Source organism: Sitophilus oryzae, unplaced genomic scaffold (assembly GCF_002938485.1).
Source record: "Sitophilus oryzae breed Bouriz unplaced genomic scaffold, Soryzae_2.0 scaffold_1614_pilon_pilon, whole genome shotgun sequence".
Classification (NCBI taxonomy): Eukaryota; Metazoa; Arthropoda; class Insecta; order Coleoptera; family Curculionidae; genus Sitophilus; species Sitophilus oryzae.
Genome location: NW_022146297.1, coordinates 1,039,522 through 1,062,825, shown reverse-complemented (window position 1 = coordinate 1,062,825; position 23,304 = coordinate 1,039,522). Strand labels below are relative to the sequence as shown.

Below are 23,304 nucleotides of genomic sequence, written 5' to 3'. Positions count from 1 at the left end.
TTTGGTTGTGTGCAATATGTATTTACTTTAATCCCATTTTTAATTAAATTGACCATTTTTGTTAACTATTGTGTTTTATTTTTCTTTCATTAAAATTTTTTGATAATATAAACATAACACTTTAATTAATCACAACTTTATTATCGATCTGTTGAACATTTACTTATATCAAATATCACGTGAGTTAACAGCGGTTCAAGAAGATCCTTACAACTCGGTTTTTTATGTGACCCTGGCACGTATAAAAAGAAGTTTATATTAGCGACTTTCCGCTTATTTAACCTTTTGATTTGGTTTCCAGCTCGCCTCGTCCCCAGCGCACAAAAACATGGGACTCCTCTTTGTCTTGGCGAGCATAAAAGACCGAGGGGGCTGTGTGCTTTTTGTACCCAGAAAGATGGTACAAAAGATATTCGATGCTCCTCTTCTTATTACCGAATTATGAAGTGCTCGGCAGCAGTTTAACTTATCAATTTGGCTATTTGAATGGGCGCTGAAGTCATTATGTTATCCGTCAAAGTCAGTGGCGGAGCACAACAGTTTTCAGTAGTACGGAGCGATCGACAATAATTAAAGTAGTTGGCTATTCCGATTTTGCTTGTTTGATAGTCAATACATTTAAGAGATTTATAAATGCATGGTTTTTATAAATGTATTTTTCTTAATAGATTAGCAGTACACTGTAATATTGTTCAAATACTTTCACATTTTAGTGCTTTTTTTAATAAAACTCAAAATTATATACTAATAATAATTGGCTTCGCAATAAATGAGTATCATACTTTATAAAATTATGTTCCAGTACCTATAGAGCATGATACTAGACAAGTCTGTGATTTAGTATCGTGTCTGTAGAGATAATATAAATATATCAATAATACGATCAAGTATTTGTACAATAGTTCGTATTTTTAATTAAAATTGAAATTAAAGTATTTTTAAATTAATTAAAATAAAACAAATTACAAATAAAAAAAATGACACTCTGAATAGAATGACATATCCTATGCCAACTTTTGATGTTTTTGCTTAAAAAATGGTATCTTAAATTTCAATCTAGAGTTACTAATTTTTAATCAAGGAGCCATGGAAAAATATATTTGATAGTCTATAATATTTTTCGTGTCTTGTCCTGGCCGGTTTAAAATGCCCAAATCGTTATGTTTAATTATATTTCAATTTTTTCAAATGGAACGAGGATGGCTTATTGGCATGTTTGTAAAAAGAACTTCTTTATTAATAATTTGGCACCACACACTTGGCACTTCGAGTCAAATTGTCGTTATGAACCGCATGTTACAATTTCAAATAAACCATATGCGATGTCAAAGTTAACATATGATATGTCATTCTATCCAGAGTGTCATTTTCTATCGAATAATATAAAAAAACACATGTTTTAAAAATTAAAAGTTGTAGTCATCCTAGGTGAAATATGTCAGTCAATCCTGATTTATGTCATATACTGACGTACCAAATTTCGTTATTTTATCTGAAAAAATAAAAAAATATATAGGGATTTTGAGAAAGCCTTAGCAACTTCTGTAAAACGCCCGGTATAACAATATTTCAGTACTAAAAATTGTTGTACAAATAAATATAAATATTAAAATATGGGATATACCCGGTGGTCCGAACTGTATTCCGGAAATTTCGGCAGCATACTCTGCAGATAAAAATAGGTTAAAAAGTTTGTATAAATGTATGTCCTAAAATGCTTAGTTTCGGAGATACAGGGTGCACAAAAAGGATGGCCACAAAGCGACATAGCATAATATTGTTTTTCCGCAGCTAAGCGACAAGGCGTCTTTCCCACGCACAAAAGGGATGGCCACAAAGCGACATTGCTTAATATTGTTGTTCCGCAGCTAAGCGACAAGGCGTCTTTCCCACGCACAAAAGGGATGGCCACAAAGCGACATAGCTTAATATTGTTGTTCCGCAGCTAAGCGACAAGGCGTCTTTCCCACGCACAAAAAGGATGGCCACAAAGCGACATAGCTTAATATTGTTGTTCAGCAGCTAAGCGACAAGGCGTCTTTCCCACGCACAAAAGGGATGGCCACAAAGCGACATAGCTTAATATTGTTGTTCCGCAGCTAAGCGACAAGGCGTCTTTCCCACGCACAAAAGGGATGGCCACAAAGCGACATAGCTTATTATTGTTGTTAAACAATTTGAGTCATACGTAAAAATATAAAACACTCCAAAATAATAATACTAAATACCATTTGATAATTTGCCAGGTATTATAAATCACACCCAATAAATATTACTAAAATACTCTTTGATAAATAGCTGTCCATTACGTATCCATAATAAATAACGCTAAAACACTCTTTGATAAACATCTATCTTTTAACTAATTTTAACTATATTAAAATGCCCTTTGATAAATACTTGTCTACTATAAAACACACACACACAAAAGTAATACTAAAATACCCTTCTCTATCTACTACTAAAGCTCAACAACTGTCAACTAAATAATATTAAACTACTCTCATACAAATCCCAGTAATGCCCGTGAGTGAACAAAATACACTCACCTGTATAATACTTCATTCCTTCTATTCAGTCCCAGAAATATTTTCCACACAATTATAATCTGAATTTAATATTTTTTGATAAATGGCGACGTCAGTCAAAATAATCATCAACAATGCAAACCGCATCGTCTAGGAAACGACATTTTATACATGCGGTCAAGAAAAGTCAATTAGAGATTCAAATAAAATATTATTTCTTAAAATAACACAATTTAATATAAACAATTTTTTAACGGAAAACAAGACTCTTACATATATAATATAAATATTAAAATATGGGGGATATAGCAGTATTGTATAAGATTAAGATCAGTAGTTTCCATACTTACGTCAACAGTGACGATGACAACTTAAAAACATTTAAAAAGTAACGTTTAAAAACGTTATTTATATATTTTAAAAGTAACTTTAGTTAACTTTAATGTAGAAATTGCCTAGTTTTATCTAGATCAAAAATAAATACAGGGTTACCCAGCTTTGAGATTGTTATTTCAATAGATGTGCTAGTGTTTACATTTTATAAATATTTTTGTTAATATACGGGGTAACTCAAACATATTTTCAAGTTAATTTAAAAACAATCACTGGAGTTTTGACTTTGTGGCCAGTGACTTTTTTTGTGGCCTTGACAAATTTTAGATTTTCAAAAAGCTCCCTCTTTTCTAAGGCCTGGATGTTTTACCTACATATAAAATTTTTCCCTATTATATGCTATTCTGTATACCACAAAAACAAGATGTGTTAAATTAGACCACTAGATCAAAAAGCATGGATCTCCCTGTTCGATAATTTTGTCCACCTTTTCCCACTCTATCACGACATTTTCAAAAAATAAATTTAAAGTTAGAGAAAAACTACCTTTATTTTTTTATAAAATACAGGGTGATCCATTGGATATAGTGGACAATCAAATGACAAAATCTGGAATGTTAGGTTTCCGTAAAAGTGATCCTAGTAGTATGTATATCTTTCCCATACAAAAAATTCGGCATTAAACTTTTTATTATTTAGATTTTTGTTTTAGTGCCAAATACACAAACTTTTTTCATAAGTTTTACAAAAATGGGATTTATTCCTCAAAATAATCATTAGCTTGCGATATAATATAAGCGGAATTTGAGGCAGCGGAATTTTAGATATCTCAATTACTGAAATATCAAAGTGTTATTTAAAAGAATAATGAGAAATACATTTGCAGCTAATCCGGAAAGTATACCTACATTTCTTTAATTCGATTATATATTATATGATTCTCTACAATCAAGAGAATGAACTTGCTTGAAAAATGCAATATTAATCAGCTTTGAAGAATAAATAATACTACTGATTCAAATATTTAATTACTCTTAAAATTTACTTAACTATATGTGGATTAGTAATTTAAAAGGCGAAAATCTGGTTGTAATCTGTACAGTTTGACTTTCCCAACCCTCCGTTTAAGAAGTGATGACTTTTACCCCCTTGGATCGAAACCGTCGCCGATTCACTTTCGGAAAAAAGAGAACCGGGAACGGCCTGAAAAAATAATCTCGAATTTCGCTTACACGCCACTGCGCTAAGCCGTCGGCGCGCACCTGGGCCGCCCCAAAGAACTGACCTAACTCGAGCTGCGCGCTCATTAGCCGGTCGGATGGGCGCGCACAAAGGGATGAGGCCCGACTCCCGGGGCAGGCAAACGCGCCGCCACTGCAAAAGGGCCTTTACGCGTAATCGGCGCTCGCTGACTTAGAAACGGGGGGGGGGGGATTTGGCGGTAATTTGGACGGAGATTTGTTTGCGGAGAAGTCGGTATAAAAATGGTAAGTAACAACTGTATGGCGGTACACTTTTAAGGAATGCATATTGTTGCGAAACCAGCCCCCGGACGAAATTCGAAAAGGCAAAAATACATTTATAAATTTTGACTATTTAAAATTAAAAAATTTCAATTCTTAATATTATGACATATTTTTTTTGACAAAATTTTACGACCTACATCGACAATGCTTTGAAATAAACCAAATCAAGCGAATCGCTCGCTGCTTCCTACTTGCCATTCATCACCGAAAGAATATGTGCCCTGCGCACACAACTTACTGCTTGGCGCTTAGCGTTAACGAGTACCTACTTACAACAAGCGACGGGTGAAAAACCGTATTTTTAAATACGAGTGATATTTCGCTCGAGCAATCACTCGGTTATTGCAATCGCTTGAAACTCGAGTACTCTGTTATTAAAATTAATCGGTTTTTCCCATCACTAAAAAATATTACAAATTCAAGAACTGAAAATCAAAACTATATTAGGTATTTACTGTAGATGGTCTATTATTTACTATAAATGGTCTTCTTACAGTGCCATACTCTATACAGAGCGTCGGTTGCCTCTCGCATGTACTTGTGATGTGTGTCATCAGTGTTTTACAAGTGCACGGGATCTACAGTTTATCGCCGAATCCGAACAGCATCACTATTTGAGGGGCTGTACAAGGCAAATATGCTTAAGGTGGTTTGCCATTGCCTTCCTTGAGGTGGCGGCTCGCTGGTCGCTCTATTTATATAAATCAATATTTTATTTAAATAAATAAAGCGACCGTACTGGCTGAGGATCGAACTCAGTACCATATCCCATCTCTCGCACCGCAGATCGACACACTAACTGCTTGCGCTACGGCCGGCCACCGTTCGATTTAGATTTTAACTAATTATTTACTCACATTTTCGGATTATGTAAAGAAAACCAAAAATGCAATAATATACGGTGCGTTCCGTTTAAAAAAATCATCCTATCCACTAACACTTTTTTGAGCCACCCTGTAGAAGTTAAAATATATTCCTGAAATACATCCTAGTATATACTTTAGGTTTACACTTAAACAAAGTTCTCAAGTTTTTTATTCTAGGACTTACACACTATTCTATGCCTGACACACTATTGCCGGACCCTGTGTAGTTTGTAGTTTTAATATACTTACGCTATACCTTCATATAAAGGTGCGTATTCACTATCCGAACGAACGTTCATTCGTTCGTTCGGTAGTAGTATGGACGGGACCGGATTTTAGAACCAAACGAAAACACCTTAACCCATTCGTTTGCGAACGCCTTTGATGTACCGACTCGAAACGGATGGCCGAGCGAACGAACAAACGAACGACCGCATGCGTTCAGTCCAGCGTCCAAATATACCGAATTCCATTCGTTCGCTCGCTCGTTCGTTCGTTCGTTCGTTCATTCGGATAATGAATACGCACCTTAAGTGGCCATGATAAAAAGTAATAATTATCAAACTTTGACATGTTACCAAGACTGGAATTTTAGTTTAATTTGTTGTAGTAATTATAATTATAGGTGGTAAATATACAGGGTGATCCAAACTGTATTCCGGTAACTTCGGAAGCATATTCTGCAGATAAAAATAAATAAAAAAGTTCTTATAAATATATGTCCTAAAATGCTTCGTTTCCGAGATACAGGGTGTAGAAGTTTTATTTTTATTTCAATTTTTTCCAAATAATTTATGAATTAACGTCAATATTTGGATGAAAATTGGTGTCTAGGTGTTTTTTGACATGAGAAATTTGGGGGTAGGTTATTTTGATGTCAATATGACTCCTATTTGTAGGCATTTGCAGACTATTGAGTGAAAAATATACATTTCCCTGACTTTCTACGCAAAAAACATCTCTTGGTAAAAATCGCTATGGGCATCCGTTCTCAAGATATTTAGAATGGAAATAGTCAATACACGTCATTACTGACAAAAGATAAACACGTTGAGTAGATAGATATTTGACTGAAATAATAAATTGGGAAGATTTTTATTTTTTTTTAATTAATCATATTTTTTTCTGCGAAAAAATGATGATAAAACAGTTTGTGTTGAACTTTTGGCACAAAAACATTTGAAATTTATGATTTCTATCTAATAACTCTGTAGTCAACATGTCTAATTTATGTCAATGGTGACAGGTATTGATAATTTCGATTCCAAATATCTAGAGAACCATTACTCGTAGCGATTTTTAGAGACCTTTTTTACGTAAAAAAGTCCTAAATGTATAATTTTGTTTTATATAGGTACTGACAAAAAATTATTACTTTTCAATTTAGTTAAAAAATATGTAGGTGGCGCCCTCTACAAGTAGGAATCATATTGATTTCAAAATCAAATTTCTCATATGGAAAAACTCCCACAGACCAATTTTCATCCAAATATTGACGTTACTTCAGAAATTATTTGGAAAAAATCGAAATAAACATGAAACTTCTACACCCTGTATCTCCGAAACGAAGCATTTTAGGACATACATTTATACAAACTTTTTTACTTATTTTTATCTGCAGAATATGCTGCCGAAGTTCCGGAGTACAGTTTGGACTACCCTGTATAGTAATTTGAAATATCTTTAACACTAAATCTTCCTTATATGATTCATCTAAAAACAAAATTTGTTTTCCCTAGAAAAACTTATGCAAATAAACGCCCTGTACAATATTCGTATTGACATTTGACGACCCTCCTTTTAACGCCATTGTGCCGAAATATTCTAAACAAAATGATCGGTAAGTTGGGCCTGGATGAAGAGAGACCAACTGTTATCAAAAGCCATCGCGTAGGCTAATCTGCCCTTTGTAGGGCCGATCGCAGTCGATAGTGTACGAGGGCCTTTATGATTTTGCGGTTTGCAGCCGACCCACCGTTGTTAGGGCGTCTTTATTATCTCTCACTTCGTCTACTAAATACCCTTCTGAGAATTTTATATCCAATGTTTTCTTTTATGGGCTCTAATAAGAAGTAAACGGTATCAGTAAGTTGTAAATCTAAATTACCTGTTGTATAGAAGTTTAACTTAGAAGTTAATTATTTTACGATACGGTAGGTAATTTTGTATCCTTGGTGTGCCGTTTCCGTTTCTGGTTTTAATAAGCGGTTTCCGTTTATGGTCTTAATAAGCAATAAACGGAATCAGTTAAGTAAATATAAAGTTCATATATACCAAATAAACTTTTAGTCACGTGATTAAGCTTGACCTGTATACGAGTAGCGTTACCCACTTCTATATATTTTCTTTTAATCAAAATATTTTAGGAAAACAAAAATAAATAAATTATAAATATATAAACAGTTGTTATTTACATCAACAAAACTCACTTTCTTAACAGCACTTAAGGGACATAAAGAGCCATTACTACCGCTTTGGTAGTTGCGATAAGTTTTTTACGACTATTAAGCTATCTTGTACAGGGTGGGTCAAATTCGACGCTTTTAAATGGAAACACTCTTTTCTATAGGAGATAGATGAAATCTAATATGGATGTCTGGAGCTCAATTTTCATCAAAAACATGATGGTGAAAACCGCACATCAATATCTGTTACCGTTTCGGAGTTACGGGGTGTTTTTCAAAAATTTGCATTTTTAACAAATCGCTGGAAATTTTTTACTATGGAAAATTTTGTATTTCTATGAAAATATTTCCAAAGCACCTTTTTACGTAGAATTTAATGGTTTAAGTATATATTTTTTTAAATTAATAATTTAAGAATTATCAACAGAAAAATTGATTTTTTATTTGGGACACCCTCTATATTTTTAATTAACTGAAAAGAATTTAAAATTACCTTTCCCAAAATATAGCATACTTGATATTTTGTTATAATCCCCTTTGAAATACAGAATTTTTAAAAGTTCGTCACTTTTAACTAGTATAGGCTTTGGACCCCTTATTGGTGATATTATGCCTTTAATGGAACTCGAAAACATATTTTTACAGCAAGACGACAAACCGTCTCTGAACGCTGAAGTTATCAGCAAATTTTTGCAGCCAATTTCAAGAATAATTGAATAGCTAACCAAGATCCCAGCCGTTGGCCTTCGAGGCCGCCTGACTTAGTGCCCATGGATCTAATCCTATGAATATATTTGCGGAAGAATAAAGGTTCCTTATTCTTCCGTATAATCTAGACAAGAATTAGAAACACTTAGCAGTTATGAGAGGGTATCTTTTACCCCTACTGAGTTAATGAATTCCGCGAGAAATGTTCAAAAACTGCCCCGTCTATCCATAACAGAAGACGCTCGATATGTCGAACATCTGTAGCAAAATCTCGTGTCTTGGTTTGGGTTGTCTTCAAATGTGTTGATGTTGGTTAAATATATTTTAAATTGTTTTAAAATTCTGCATCTCTCATAGCAAATATTATTTTCATTTTAATTGATGCTCACAGCTAGAATTTTTTTGCATTACAGCCGGTGCCGTTCAAAGCCTACTTATTTAAAGCGGGCGAATTTTTATATACTCTATATCTCGAAGAAGAATCGAGCAAAATATCAAGTGTGTTATAGGTAGGAAAGGTAATTTTAAATTCTTTTCAATAAATTAAAAATATACAGGGTGTCCCATATAAAAAATCAAATTTTCTGTTGATAATTCTTAAATCATTAATTTTAAAAAAAATTATACTTAAACCATTAAATTCTACGTAAAAAGGTGCTTTGGAAATGTTTTAATAAAAATACAAAATTTTCCATGGCAAAAAAGTTACAGCGATTTGTTAAAAATGCATATTTTTGAAAAACACCCCGTAACTCCGAAACGGTAACAGATATCAAAATGCGATTTTCACCATCATGTTTTTGACAAAAATTGAGCTCCAGAAACCGATATTAGTTTTTGTCTATCTCCTATAGAAAGAAAAGGTATGGTTTCCATTTAAAGGCGTCGAATTTGACCCACCCTGTACACTTTGCACTAAAAGAGGGTCTAAAAGGACAATGTTCGACTGCAAGGTTTGCTAGTAAACATTTTTAAGCTTAAAGTATCACAACACTATTTATTTAAACCAAAAACTCGTAATAGAAAACTTAAGTATCAAAACGAATGACAATGTCAGTAAATAAAGAAATAAAATGCGGCAACTTGACATTTTTTACAGCAGAGCTACCACCTGAATCCCCAGCGCGAAATTTAAATTTAAGTTAGTCAGCCCGGAGCCGAATATGTCCGTGGTTGCCAACAATGAATTTAAAATTTGTGCCCTCGATTATGTTACTAAAAGTTTAATTGATTTGAAATATAAATTATCCGTTGTAGGGAAGTTTAACGAAAGATTTTAGAATTAAAAAAAATTCTGTAAAATTTGGGTTAACTAAGAAGTTAATAATTTTACGAGTGTTATTTATACACCGTCTCAAAGATGGCCGAGAAGATGGCTCACTCCTATTACTTTTTTATTTTTCAGATAAAAAAAAAACGAGATTTGGTATGTTAATAAATGACATAAATTAGGATAGATTGATGTTTGATTTTTAAATGACACCCTCGGTATTTTTTTACTTTATTTAGGGTGTATTCCGTTGCTGACCTTGATTATGGTTTTATGTTCCGTTTCTATCGGTTTCCTGAAAATTTTCTTATTACGGAACACGGTTCCTGAAAAATTCGGTTATAACTGTCACAAAACTAACCAGCGCGAGAAGGCTGGTTTTTCTGGTTTTGTTTGTCAATCAGCGTCATATATGTGACAGAAATCAATCAAATATTAGAAGTTTGAGTAAAATTCTCATTTAATTTCTTAAATTTGTAATAATATTTTGTATTTACATCCAAAAGCAATGGAGGCAGGCATTAAAGGTAAATAAATTTCATTAACTAAATAGGATGACTTTTTAGGATCATTTAAACTTATCATGAAGCCATTGTTTCTTAAAGTTAGGAATATTTGAGAACGTGAAAAATGTTTTTTTGAGAACAAGAAAACATGAAAAACAGGACAACAAGTAATCGTGAATGTTTTGTAAGCTATAAAATATATATATATATATATAATATATATATATATATATATATATATATATATATATATTGATTAGATTTGATTATTTATTATTGATCTGTTTTAATATTGGACCTGTAAATCTTCACTGTCGTATCGAGTTTAACTGTTTATTAATAAAGTACTTTTTAATATTAAACTCCATTGAAAAGAAGAAGCAAACGTAAAAACAGATAATAGGTACATTAAAAATCAGGGGCGTAACAACAGTCTCACGGGCCTGTGTGCAAAAATTTTACCGGGCCCCCTATTACACCTACATATTTCAATACTTATTTACTAATCTGAATAATATGCACTCATATTTTAGGTTAGAAATAACATTATCAAATTAATTTTTATATAGTATTATTTATTACTGCAACACAGATTATGTAACCCAAAACATATAAAATATCAAATAAATAAAAAAAAAATAAACCAAAACAAAAAACAACAACAAAACTAACTAAATTAAAATAAACAATGTAAATAGGAACAAGAACATATTAAAATTCTTTTCTCCTTGCTTTAGCATGGGCGAAAGTTGACACAATATTACCAATATCTATTGTACGAGTAACTTCATTTCCTATTGAAATAATTGCCAAAAAAAGTGGCAGTTTCGGGCACCTCTCGTAATTCAGCTGCCTTATCGTCTCCTTAATACAACCATTAGGTAACTAGAGTTTCTGTGATTTTGAGTTAACTAGTTTGGCCAGTATAATTTTTCATGCTCTTTTTGATGCTACAACTAGCTTAGTTCTATTTCTATTCGATGGTACAGAAATCCAGTAACAATACAGCAAATTTCCTTTTTTGTCAAATTTAATGCTCTAATGAAAAATCACATATTTCCAGTTATTTTTATTTTGCAAAATAAAAAGGAAAACATAGCTGCAAAATTGCACAAGAACAAGTGTAAAGTAATAAGTTATTTTCGCGATAGCGTGTGCTAGTTAAGTAGTTAAGAAGACATGTGATAGATAAGAACTTAGTTCGGGATCGCCCGATTTTGCTTGATTCGCGATAGCATATGATAGATATGGGAATGGCGGCCCGTGTGCTTCGCACACACGGCACATCGGTAGTTACGCCACTGTTAAAAATGCATAAAAGATAAATAATAGAGTTATAGAAATTTAGAAAACGTCAACATTTGATGTTACCAGGATTTTACCAAACCGTTCCGTATCAAACCGATGTTTTTCAGGAACCGCTCTTTACCGTAGTTTACCGGTCTGGTTCGCCTGGTTTTGCACCGGAATACAGCCTTAGTAGAAAATGACACTTTCAATAGAATGACGTCTCATATGTCAACGTTTGACATTTTTGCATATGGTTTATTTGAAATTGTAACATATAACGACAATATGATACCAAGTGTGTGGCACCAAATTATTCATAAAAGAATGCATTTTCCAAATATGCTAAGGATCCACCTTTGTTCCATTTGAAAAAATTGAGATCTGAATAAAAATACGATTTGGGTATAATTTAACCAGCCAGGACATGACATGAAAACAATTAGACGATCAAATCTATTTTTCCAAGGCTACTTGATTAAAAATTAGTGTCTTTAACACAGCCATGGCAGTCTAGATTGAAAATTAAAATACGTTTTTTTTAATCGAAGATGTCAAAAGTTGACATACGATATGCTATTCTATTCAGAGTGTCATTTTCTATCGAATAAAGTACAAATATACTGAGGGTGCTATTTAAAAATCAAAAGTTGTAGTCATTTCCGGTGAAACAGGAAGTGACCAAAAACAATTGAATACGTCAATCAATCGTAATTTATGTTATATACCAAATCACGTATTTTATCTAAAAAATAAAAAAAAAACTATAGGGGTCATCACTTTTCAGACGCACCCCGTATATACAGCTTATACAGGTCAACAAATGTTCAAATATTTGTGTATTTGTCAAATACCTGAATATGTGGAGCAAGAATACTTATTTCAAGTGTGGTTGGACTTTCCGACTTCTAACCGACTAGATGTTCCTTTATTATTGGACCACCATTTACATTTATTGATTTATCAGTCCAGTAGGATAAAGCTGTCTATGCCAAAAAATACCTTTTGATAAATTATCTATATTTTTCTTTTTATTTACCTAGAAGTATTTAAAATTAATTTATACAAGTGTGATCGATAATTATTAATGAAAAATTTATAATATGTCAAGTATATGTATGTATTTTGGAAAAAGTCGGAATCTAGCAATTTTAAATATTTTATTGGTTTAATAAGTCAAACATTTTAAGTTTATTGATTGAAAGGAATCAAAACTTTGAATTATTTCGCAAACATCTAGTAAACGAGTGAGATTTTATTATACATGGTTTTGCGAGGTTTATTAAATTTGGCTTTGATTGATGATATTGAAGATACTACTATGTGTAAATAAGTGTTTATGGATATTTGTGTAGGTGCAAATTTTAAAAGCAACGTTCTCTTAAGGTACATTCAGGCTGAGAGCGTCGGGCGTCGCGTCGTGTTTGCGTCGCGTTGTGGAATGCAAAGTTGCCACAATATAGAAATAGAAATCTGCATGATCGGCTACTTGAAGAAATAGTTACAATTTTAGGTATTTCTAGTAAGTGTTTTTTCACAGTATGGGTAAATATATGAGAGCTTTCGCCGGACGCGACGCTCGACGCTCTCAGCCTGAATGTACCTTTATTGTTTTAAAGAGAAAACTGTAAACTATACTTTTGTTAGCACCCAGTATGTTTTGATATAAATTAGACGATATATTAAATAGGGGCCCAAATGTGGGGTTGGCCCATTTGTTTTTAATCACCCATTTGTTTTTTTAATCACGACATTATCTCTGTTTGTATTGAAGATACGCTGCTTTAAAATGAACGTCTCGGAAAAATGCTTCGCAGGCAAAACCGCGATTCATCTGTGAAAAGGAAACGAATCGAAATCGTAGAATAACAGCGTTTCAGAATCAACAACTGCTACAAGCCGTGCGTAGAATTCAAGTCAGTGAGAGAGAACAATCCGAAAAAGACTAAAATAAAACAGCTTGTCTGCAAGGAGACTTGCCACAAGACCCCAGCTACTTCCAAATTATCGTCAAGAACGTGTTCAGTTTGCGCGTTTACATGTGAATTAGGATATTGAGCAATGGCTAAAGTCCTTTTCACGGATGAATCGCGGTTTTGCCTGCGAAGCATATTTCCGAGACGTTCGTTTTAAAGCAGCGTATCTTCAATACAAACAGAGATAATGTTGTGATTAAAAAAAAAAAATGCTCATAAAAGATGAGGCTATAATGTGATTTGATTTAGCAACAGCTACTACAGTTGCTGCACCCTACAGGGTGTTACAGATTATGGGTAAAAAACTTCGTCTTATTGTTGTGCCCTGTATATGCTCAAAATAAATTCGGGATAAAAATTTCTGACCTAGTATCCGTTAAGAAGGAATTAATTTACAATTAAAAAAACATCAAAATCTAATTAGGGATTCGCGAGAAATCCAACTTTGAAATTGGGACTAGTTTTTAGTGGGACCGGTTTTTTTAGCCGGTGAGTGTATAGTTCCAGCAGAATTAACTCAAATTAAAAACTTCAAACTTTTTAATAAAAAATATTTACAATAGGAAACTGCAAAGAACTAGTCAGATAACGACATCAACTCTTTGATGTCGTTATTTAGAAACCAAATAGATTTTTACATTGTGACCAAATTTAATTAGTCTTTGGTAACCTTTCCTTTTTCTTTCTCTTTTATTTTTTTATGTGAAATATCTAATCTCTGTTATTGTTGAATGCTGAATGAACTTTGTTAATCATTTCAGTCTAACGATTATGTAGAATTAAGTATTTAGTTCGTATTCTGTATTTTTATTTTCATTTTGTATTCTCTATTTTTATTCTAGAAAATTATAGGATTCGAAGTCCACATACAAGTCCGCTTAGTGGTAACCGAATTTTATTTACAGTTATTTGGACGATTCTCTCTATTATATTAGTAGATAGGTATTATATTGTTAAAAATACTGTAACAATTTCTGTGAATAATAGTTATTTTTTATAGGACAGAAAAAGGATTAATTCACGAGCAATGAAATCGCGAGTGAATTAATTTCGGGAGACGATAATTCAATTTTATCGTCGTGTACAAAACAATTTTTTTTCCATAGCGAGCTACGTTTTAAAAAATATTCAGAAATTATTATTTAAAGGAATTTATTACGAATAGAAAAAATATTGTGCTGGATTGGCGTTGGTTTCTATGTAATTTGACAAATAAATAAAGCTGTCTCTTTAGTTGTCAGTTTTGAGTCAATATTTTTTAATTCTCTTTTTTGTCGATTGCTGATTGAATTGGAGCCAGAAATGGCTCAAAACGAAATAAGTAAATTACCAACAGATATTCAGGCTGAGGCGACAAACGCCATATCCAAACTACTTCAATTTAAATCCCGAATAACTTATGAAAAGGAATACAAAAATTTTCAAAAACGGAAGCAATTAAAAAACATGCGAGAAGAAATAAAGTTTTTAACCTATCCTCGCTGTTAAAGTATCATTTAATCTACCCTTGCGGTTAAAGTAGTATTTTATCTACTATTTTTGATAGATATAAGGCAATTTTAACAGTTGCTATGAAAAAAAAATATTATAAGTTTGCATAGGTCGATCTTGGTCTTGAACAAAAAACAAATCTTGCTCCTCATTATTTATTGTTAAATCCAGTGTAATTTTCCAAAAAAAATAGATTTAGATTTCTACTAATAAACTTGCTATATAAAGATTTAGATAGATATCATTTATAATCGTGAGAACGGTTATAACGGATATCAACTTATAAGCATATCAAAACTAACACCAAGTTACTTAGTATTTCATATTATCATTACTCTAATACCGTATCCTGCATTAAAAATTCCTATTTCAATATCGGCGGATTAATATTCGAAGTGCTCTCTCATCACTAACCGTGAAATATTATTATTAAAAATTATATTAAGCAAATATGCGAGTTATGCCGGCAACGGAGTTATTTAAAATACACCTGATATTCGAGTAATTCGAACGGGGTGTCGGTAACGTTGGCCCCTGAGTTATAAAACGCTCCCTAACTGCGATGTGCAGGGGATGCCCTCCGCGTTGGGTTAATATACCGTTATTAAAATGACGTAACAATGCAACGTTGATATAACTAGGGTAAGAATAATTAATGCACTCTACAGGGCGAATCAAAGTTTATCAGTTTACGTCGGAAAAAAATGTATACTCGTATACTTTGTTTTGCGACTCAGAAGAATTCAACAGACGATGACAGAAATAAAATAGATAACGTCCATACCTATCTAGTTATTTCACTTAAAAAAATCCTTTATGGGTATTTCGCCACTGCACTGCAAGAAAAATCTACAAAATAAAATAATTATTTTTGTAAACACTTCTGCGTTAAACCTAAACGGACGCTGCTTGTCAGAAGTTGTGTTTACAGTAATAAAAATTTGCCCAACAAAGAAAAAAATGCTTAACGTTTCGGAAAGTTTTCTCTTTCCGTCGTTGGAAGCAAAAAAAATATAAAGAATCAAGAAAAAAACTATTTAAAATATTTAAATTGAACTATTCGAGAACACTTTACTTTTTAAAACAGATACGTCTACAAGAAATCGTTGACGTTCTGTTAAAATTACTTTATATAATTATTAAAAAAATAAATGAAAAAGGTTTTGTTAATTTTAAGAAAACGTCAACGATTTCTTGTAGACGTATCTGTTTTAAAAAGTAAAGTGTTCTCGAATAGTTCAATTTAAATATTTTAAATTGTTTTTTTCTTGGTTCTTTTTATTTTTTTTTGCTTCCGACGACGGAAAGAGAAAACTTTCCGAAACGTTAAGCATTTTTTTCTTTGTTAGGCAAATTTTTATTACTGTAAACACAACTTCTGACAAGCAGCGTCCGTTTAGGTTTAACGCAGAAGTGTGTACAAAAAATAACTATTTTATTTTGTAGATTTTTCTTGCAGTGCAGTGGCGAAATACCCATAAAAGATTTTTTTGGACAGATGAATCCGCCACATAGGTATAGACATTTTTTATATCATATATTATTTTACAGATAATTTTATGCAATAGTTGTATTAGACTTTTCTGGGAGAGTTGTCTAGAATTTCGTTTCATTTAAAGTAGTAATTTAGAAGTTATTTGCAAAAATCTACCTTCAAATTAGTAATATTTATAATGCGGCATGCGGCCCAGAGAATCTACAATTAAAATACCAGCAAAAATCTGATTGTGTCATTGTCAAATTCGATGTCACATTTTGCTTACAAGAATTTGAAGGTGCCAAATAGAGTAATTTTGTATAAAATAATTTATGCATTTCCCAACTTCTGAAAAAAACTGTGATTGTTAAACGGCGTTTTCCTGGAAATGGTATTCTCGCTTTGTTAGATATATTCGCAGTTCGCAGCTCAGTCTCTTAAAAGCCTATGCCAAATTAGTCAACAGTTTAAAAAATAAACCAAAAACCAAAGGTTTGAAACTACAGGCACTAAGGTATTAAGCACATGGAAGTGTGAAGACAAAAATAATTGAACAAGAAGAATACAAAAATGACTTGAATATTCTGAAATTCTTTTGCAGATGAAAAAAATGAACCACCATTTTCAAACCACATCAATTCTTGTAAACAAAAAAAAAATGTGACATCGAATTTGACAATGAGATAAAAAAATCATATTTCTGCTGGTATTTTAATTAGCTTTCTCTGGGCCGAATTATAAATTTTTAGTAATTTCAAGGTAGATTATTGCAAATATCTTTTAGATTCCTATTCCAAATTAAACAAAATTCTAGACGACAGTACAACTTTAACGCTTCTTCATTAAACTCTATTACAATTTTTGCATAAAATCATCTGGGGAGATAATATTTGGGCTTTTCAAATTTTACATGGGATTTCCTAAGTCCCGCGTTCCGATGCACCACACGGTATATATTTTCTGAGTTCAATCAGGGTCTTCCATACATTGAGATAAGTCGGCTTACTCGGCGACCATTCCTTAGTGACCAGGTAGAAGATGTGTCTTGCTTGACCATGTGCATTGTCGGTTAGCCTCAAGATGCTTCCAACCTCTGGATCCTGTCGGCGTAGTTCTCCGACCCGCCCAAACTTCTCATTGAACGTCGCAGCGATTCCTGGACATCCGCAAATCTCGGGCTACACAATGAGCGAGCAAATAATCAGGAGGCAGGGAAAAGAGGTCTCGTTGATCTTCTTTGGTTACACCATAGCGAGCCTTCCCACTGCTGTTGTATCGGGCCATGAAATCGTCAAAGGACATCTCCGAATCAGGGGGATCAAAGCTGCAGGTTCTCACGGTCCCAGCACGATCTTCTATTTCGCCTTGCGTACCCCACACCTGACACCAATTGTTACGTTTTTCGTCGGTTCCGTGTGGATAGAAAGTCACAATTTATTTAAACACTATTTATTTAATACTAGTTAACAAAAACAATAACGATAAAAGACATAGAACTATTTACAAACGATTTATAACTAAGAATTTATTTTGAATTTTAGCGCGTCAACTGCACTGGTATATTTATAACTGCCCTCTCTAGGCCACAGCCGCCAGCTTTTATACCTACAGTTAAAGTTTACTAGAATAGTCCATAGATCGTTAGGTGCATAGAGAAGGTTTCGAATGTTCTCGTATGTACTACTCCATTCCAGTGGGACTCGATCCTTCTCGAATCTTCGAATGAATCATTACGGTGTCTATGCGATGTTAACGTCATCCGAGGGCGGGCCATATTGTTAGGTTAGGTCGAGTCCACACCGGTCCGCAACAATATAAACCCGTCATGGCGTCATATCAACATAGATCAGATTCTGCATTGTTTCGTAGTTACAGGAGGTTAAAGTCTCGTTTTTTTCTATTTATTATGATTTTCTTCCAAGTGCTTTTATTTATTCCAATGAAATTTTGATGGTAAAAGTTACTATAAATGCACTAACGGAATTAGTACTGGGAGAATTGTCAGATCAGGGGCTTGGAACACCCTCAAAAAGGAAATACCACTTCTGCAACTCTCAGTGGACGATATGCCAAGAACGTACAACTTTGACAAACATGTCAATGTAGTATTGAGCAATAAGAAGGATTGGAAGAGCGAAACGCTTGCCCAGCAGTTAAAAGACCATACCATAACTTGGTATACTGATGCTTCCAAAACCAATACGGGAAGAGGGATCGGAGTGTTGGGCCGAGAGCTAATTACTCCGAACCAATGGGCACTTACCCTAGTATCCTACAGGCAGAAATCTACGCTATCGAGAGATGCGTACAACTTATCTTAGATAGGAACTATCGGAAACAAGAAATAGCCATCTTATCTGATAGTCAAGCAGCGTTAAAGGCGATCAACTCAGTCTCAATCAATTCGAAATTGGTCAAAGAATACATAGAGAAGCTGAATAAATTAGGCAAAGAAAACAAAGTCCTCCTACACTGGGTGCCTGCTCACCAAGGGATAAAAGGCAATGAAAAAGCAAATAATCTAGGTAGAAAAGGAGCGAACACTCCACTAACTGGACCAGAACCGTTCTGCTTTCCAAGTGGTAACCAACTCAAGGAGGAACTCAAGAACTTGGAAGATTCCATCCGCAACCTGGAATGGAAATCTTGCAATGGTCTAGGACACTCGAAGAAGTTTCTGAGGGCTTATGATCAATAAAAATCACAGATCTTCCTAGGTCTGAGTAAGAACAATCTTCGGATTGTCACGGGGTTTTTAACAGGACACTGTCTCCTCAATGAACACCTCAGTAGATTGAAACTAAGAAGAAACGGCGAATGCAGATTCTGTGGGGAAGATGGTGAAACACCAGTACACCTCATCACTGAGTGCGCCGAGACGACAACCATTCGTGCCATGAATTTTGGTACGACTGATATTGGAGATGGAGAACTACCCTCTATAAAACCGTCCCAGATACTGGCTTTTGTCAAAGCCCTGGGACTGTATGATGAGTTATGATTCAAGAAAGGGGGACACAATGGATCTGTAAGGTCGAAGTGATTAACCCCCCTCCCACTCATTCTAATTCTAATTCTAATTCTACTATAAATGCTACATATTTTTTTTGATAAGCGCAATTTTATTAATCACAATTATTAATAAATTATTTAATTAATCTAATTTATTACATTAAAATTTAAAACACTGATCAGTGCTATCTCCAGCAAATTCGAATAAAAAAAATATGATATTTAAAATAATTACAAGACTTTTTTTAAATTTTTTTCTTTATAACTATGAATTTTTATTACTCATCTCATGCGGGGAAAGTAGTATCTTTTCGCTTTCTTTTGGAGTCGAAAAGACGCTAATTGCCCACTTCACAATTACCACACGAGTTTTGAGCAAATTTAATGTCGATTTGAGTGCGACAAGTAAACTTCTCGCACCCAAATTTTCATTGGCACATGCAAATTGACAAGCAAAAAGACAGTCTCGAATTAATGGTAGATTATTTTCTTTTATCTACGGTCTCAAAGTGTTAATATTAAAGAAGTGAGGTTGACATTTAAATAAACTATTTTGTACTCGCGTTTTAATAAGCTAAGATAAAAATTAAAAGAAAGAAAACATGAGTAATAATCCCGACTGGATTCCGGAAACTGATGAAAGTAATAATGAATCTATATCGCCAGAAATTCTTGAAACACCAAATGATGAGTCTATACCGCCTGAAATTCTTAAAAGAGCAAATGAGGTGATTAATAATTTGACTCTTGCAACATCACGGATTAAATATGAATCAGCATACAAACATTATATGCACTGGCGAGCAACACAACGAATTACTAGTCTCTCTGAAGAGGTGTTTTTGACATATTTCAGTGAGCTTTCCGAAACTCTTTTGGCGTCAACTTTATGTAAATTATCCCCGCATACCTAATAAAAAATAGTATGTTCAATTCGTGCGAGTTGTCGACTGCCCATTGCAATCGACAGCTTTTCGCACTAGTTGCACAATATTCTATTTCCGCACTCATGTTTATAGAAACTTTTTTTTTCATGCTTAAGGCAGATTAATAAAATTGTGTTTATCTCATCAAGAAGATTGAAATCGACAAAAAATCTGGAGACGACTTTTAGTTGGCATTTTAAAAACCACTGGCGTACAGTTTTATTTGGAAAATATTTCAGTGATAACTTTTATACACGTCTCTGGCAAATCGAATGGATGCCGAAACTTTTTTTAACATTAAAATGTGTAGCACATAGAGCAATTTTTAACTTCAAAATTTCATTCGAACATCCCGTATAAGTCTTTGTCCTTTGCACTATTTTTCGCACTCACATGGTATCTGATAAAAAATACATTCAACTGATTAAGGGAAGGTATTGTTCTAAGGTTAAATTCTTTATTTTGATCAGAGATATAAACAAATCTTTTTTTTTCCGGTGAGGAGGGAAAAATCTTGCATAAGACACTCACAGTTGATTAGTGCCGGAAAAAACCCTCCTCCAACTACCACTTTACACTGGAATCCGCTCTCGCATTGCTTCAGTGCAAAGGGTGTCTATAGATTTATGATGTTCGCTGTCTCTCTTCCATTTCTTTACCACTTATTATATTTCGGACTATCCGATATACTAGCTTCCATTGCACTTCCCCTTTAACTAGGTACATCATAAATGCGGGTAAGTAAAATCCTCTGCCGGTTTCTGTACGGAATTCTTCCCTAAGGACCTGCCATCGTTCACACGCAAATAGTGTATGTTTAACATCGTCATCTTGACCGCAGTAGATGCATGTTGCACTATCTACCCTACGACGGACGATCGTATAAATATTTTCTAAAAAAACCATCGCCAGACAATGCTTGACTCATGAAGTAATCGACTTCTCCATATTGTCTGTTTAACCATAGTTGTATGTCGGGTATTAACCTGTTAGTCCATCTGCCATATATTCCGTTATTCCATTTCCCTTGCCACTGTTGGAGAAGTTTTGTCCTTCCTAGATTTTTATCCATACCATGATATCTATCATATCGTTCCTGTATGAGCAGATCAATAAGCGCTATTTCAGCTATAACTCCTATAACCTCTCCAGATCCTTTTTTGTATGTGCTGCATACCCTAATAGACATAATGCGTTGTATTCTGCGTAGTCTTTGCATTAGCTTGCAATTGTTTGTGACTTTATGCCATACCGGTGCAGCATACAACAGCTGCGAGTGTACAATACTAGCAAGTACTCTTCTTTTGGATGCTCTAGCACCTCCTACATTTGGCATGAGTAAGGCTAAAGATAGTCTTCTCGACCTTGGTGATTGTTTTATTAATATGGTCCGCAAAATTCAATTTGGTATCCAGCCACACTCCTAAGTATTTTAAAGAATTACTTGGGTAAATTACAGTTCCTTGTATATAAAACTGTACCGGGGATATTTTTCTTTTTCTGGTCAGCAATACTGCTTCAGTTTTATGTGAAACTACGGTCAACAGATTCTTCTCTATCCAGTTTACAACTCTTTGGATTGCCAAGTTGACGGTGTTCATCAGTACATCTTCATCCTTTGCACATGATACAATGGCAAGGTCATCCGCAAAGGCAACTAAAGTTGTTTTATCTGGCATTTTTATCCTAAGTAGTTCATCATAGAGTACGTTCCAGAGCATAGGTCCCAAGACTGATCCCTGTGGTACACCGCTATATACCATCACAGTTTTTTGTAACCCTTTGGCCCCTATTATGATTTTTTCTCTGATAGGTAGGATGCTATAATATCAATTAGACACTGATTTATTTTCCTCTTTTGCAGATTGTTCAATATAACTTGCCAGGAGGCGTCGTTAAATGCATTTTTAACGTCAATTGTAATCATTGCACATAGTCTACGATGCTTACTCGTGTATGCAGCAGCTTCTTCCGCTATCTGCCTTACCTTAAGGATAGCATCCACAGTCTGCCTTCCTTCACGAAAGCCATATTGTGTGTCTGAGAATCCTCCTTTGCGAGCAATTTCCTCTTCCAGCTTAGTTCGTAGGTGTTCATACAGCTTTCCTTCTGCGTCTAGGAGACTGAGTGGTCTAAAAGATGCTGGTTCGTTCAGCAATTGGTTTCCCTTCCTCAGTAGTACCAGTTTGCCTATTTTCCATTCCGATGGGAATTGACTTTTCCGAGCTAATGCATTATATACCGATAGAACGTGTTCAGGTTTGTTATGAGCAGTAGCCTTTAGTAGTTCCGATGGTTTAGGAGGAAAACCTAGCAACTTACGCATACCTATCTTATATCCATCTCCCCAGATATCACAGTCAATATTATCACACAGGTTTTTCCAACAATTTTTCTTAGAGACTTTAATCTCGTAGGTCAATGCTTTCTTTGCATCTTTGTATTCCTCCCAAAGGTGCAAAACTTCAGCGGATATGATCCTCGTGTTTTTAAGGTAGAGTATTCGCACAGGTCTCTTAGTAGTGGAAAATTTCTTTCTTGGCATAGTATTGTCACATATTTTTGTCATTATACCTCTAAGTTCTTCTGCAGTCTGGGGCAGTCTGCTACCGCAAACGTTGTTGATAGTAGTTTCAAGGATAGCGGCGTTGAGCTTTTTCAATTGCCATTCCTGGTGCATAATTTGTACTCGCACGGGACGTGCCGTTGAAATTTCAAAGGTAATGTAATTGTGGTCACTCAATGACTCTTTATCACTAACTTCCCATTTAGAAATAAGGGTTGTTTCGTATGAGGTAGAGAATGTCAAGTCTAGTATAGATCTTGCATTTTGTCTTTGAAATGTCGGCTTATTACCTTGATTTGCTATGATGAGATCATTTGCGGTAACCCATTCTGTTACAGCAAGTCCACGAGCATCAGAGAAAGACACAAGATAAACAAATCTAATAGAAAATGACATGACTTTTGAAGTGAAACTTCTTTACGCACGA

The 23,304-nt window shown here is 34.1% G+C and overlaps 1 protein-coding gene across 1 annotated transcript; it reads right to left on the bottom strand.

The window, feature by feature from the left end:
- Positions 1–21,176: 21,176 nt before the first annotated feature.
- LOC115880079 lies at positions 21,177–21,647 on the bottom strand. The gene has a single exon (XM_030897210.1). It carries the CDS (start codon positions 21,645–21,647, stop codon positions 21,177–21,179), a length of 471 nt encoding a protein of 156 aa, XP_030753070.1.
- Between the last annotated feature and the right edge of the window lie 1,657 nt (positions 21,648–23,304).

Bases quoted from the DNA above. Each gene is read 5' to 3' on its own strand.
- LOC115880079 (XM_030897210.1), bottom strand. From the start codon at position 21,647: ATGCCAAATGTAGGAGGTGCTAGAGCATCCAAAAGAAGAGTACTTGCT.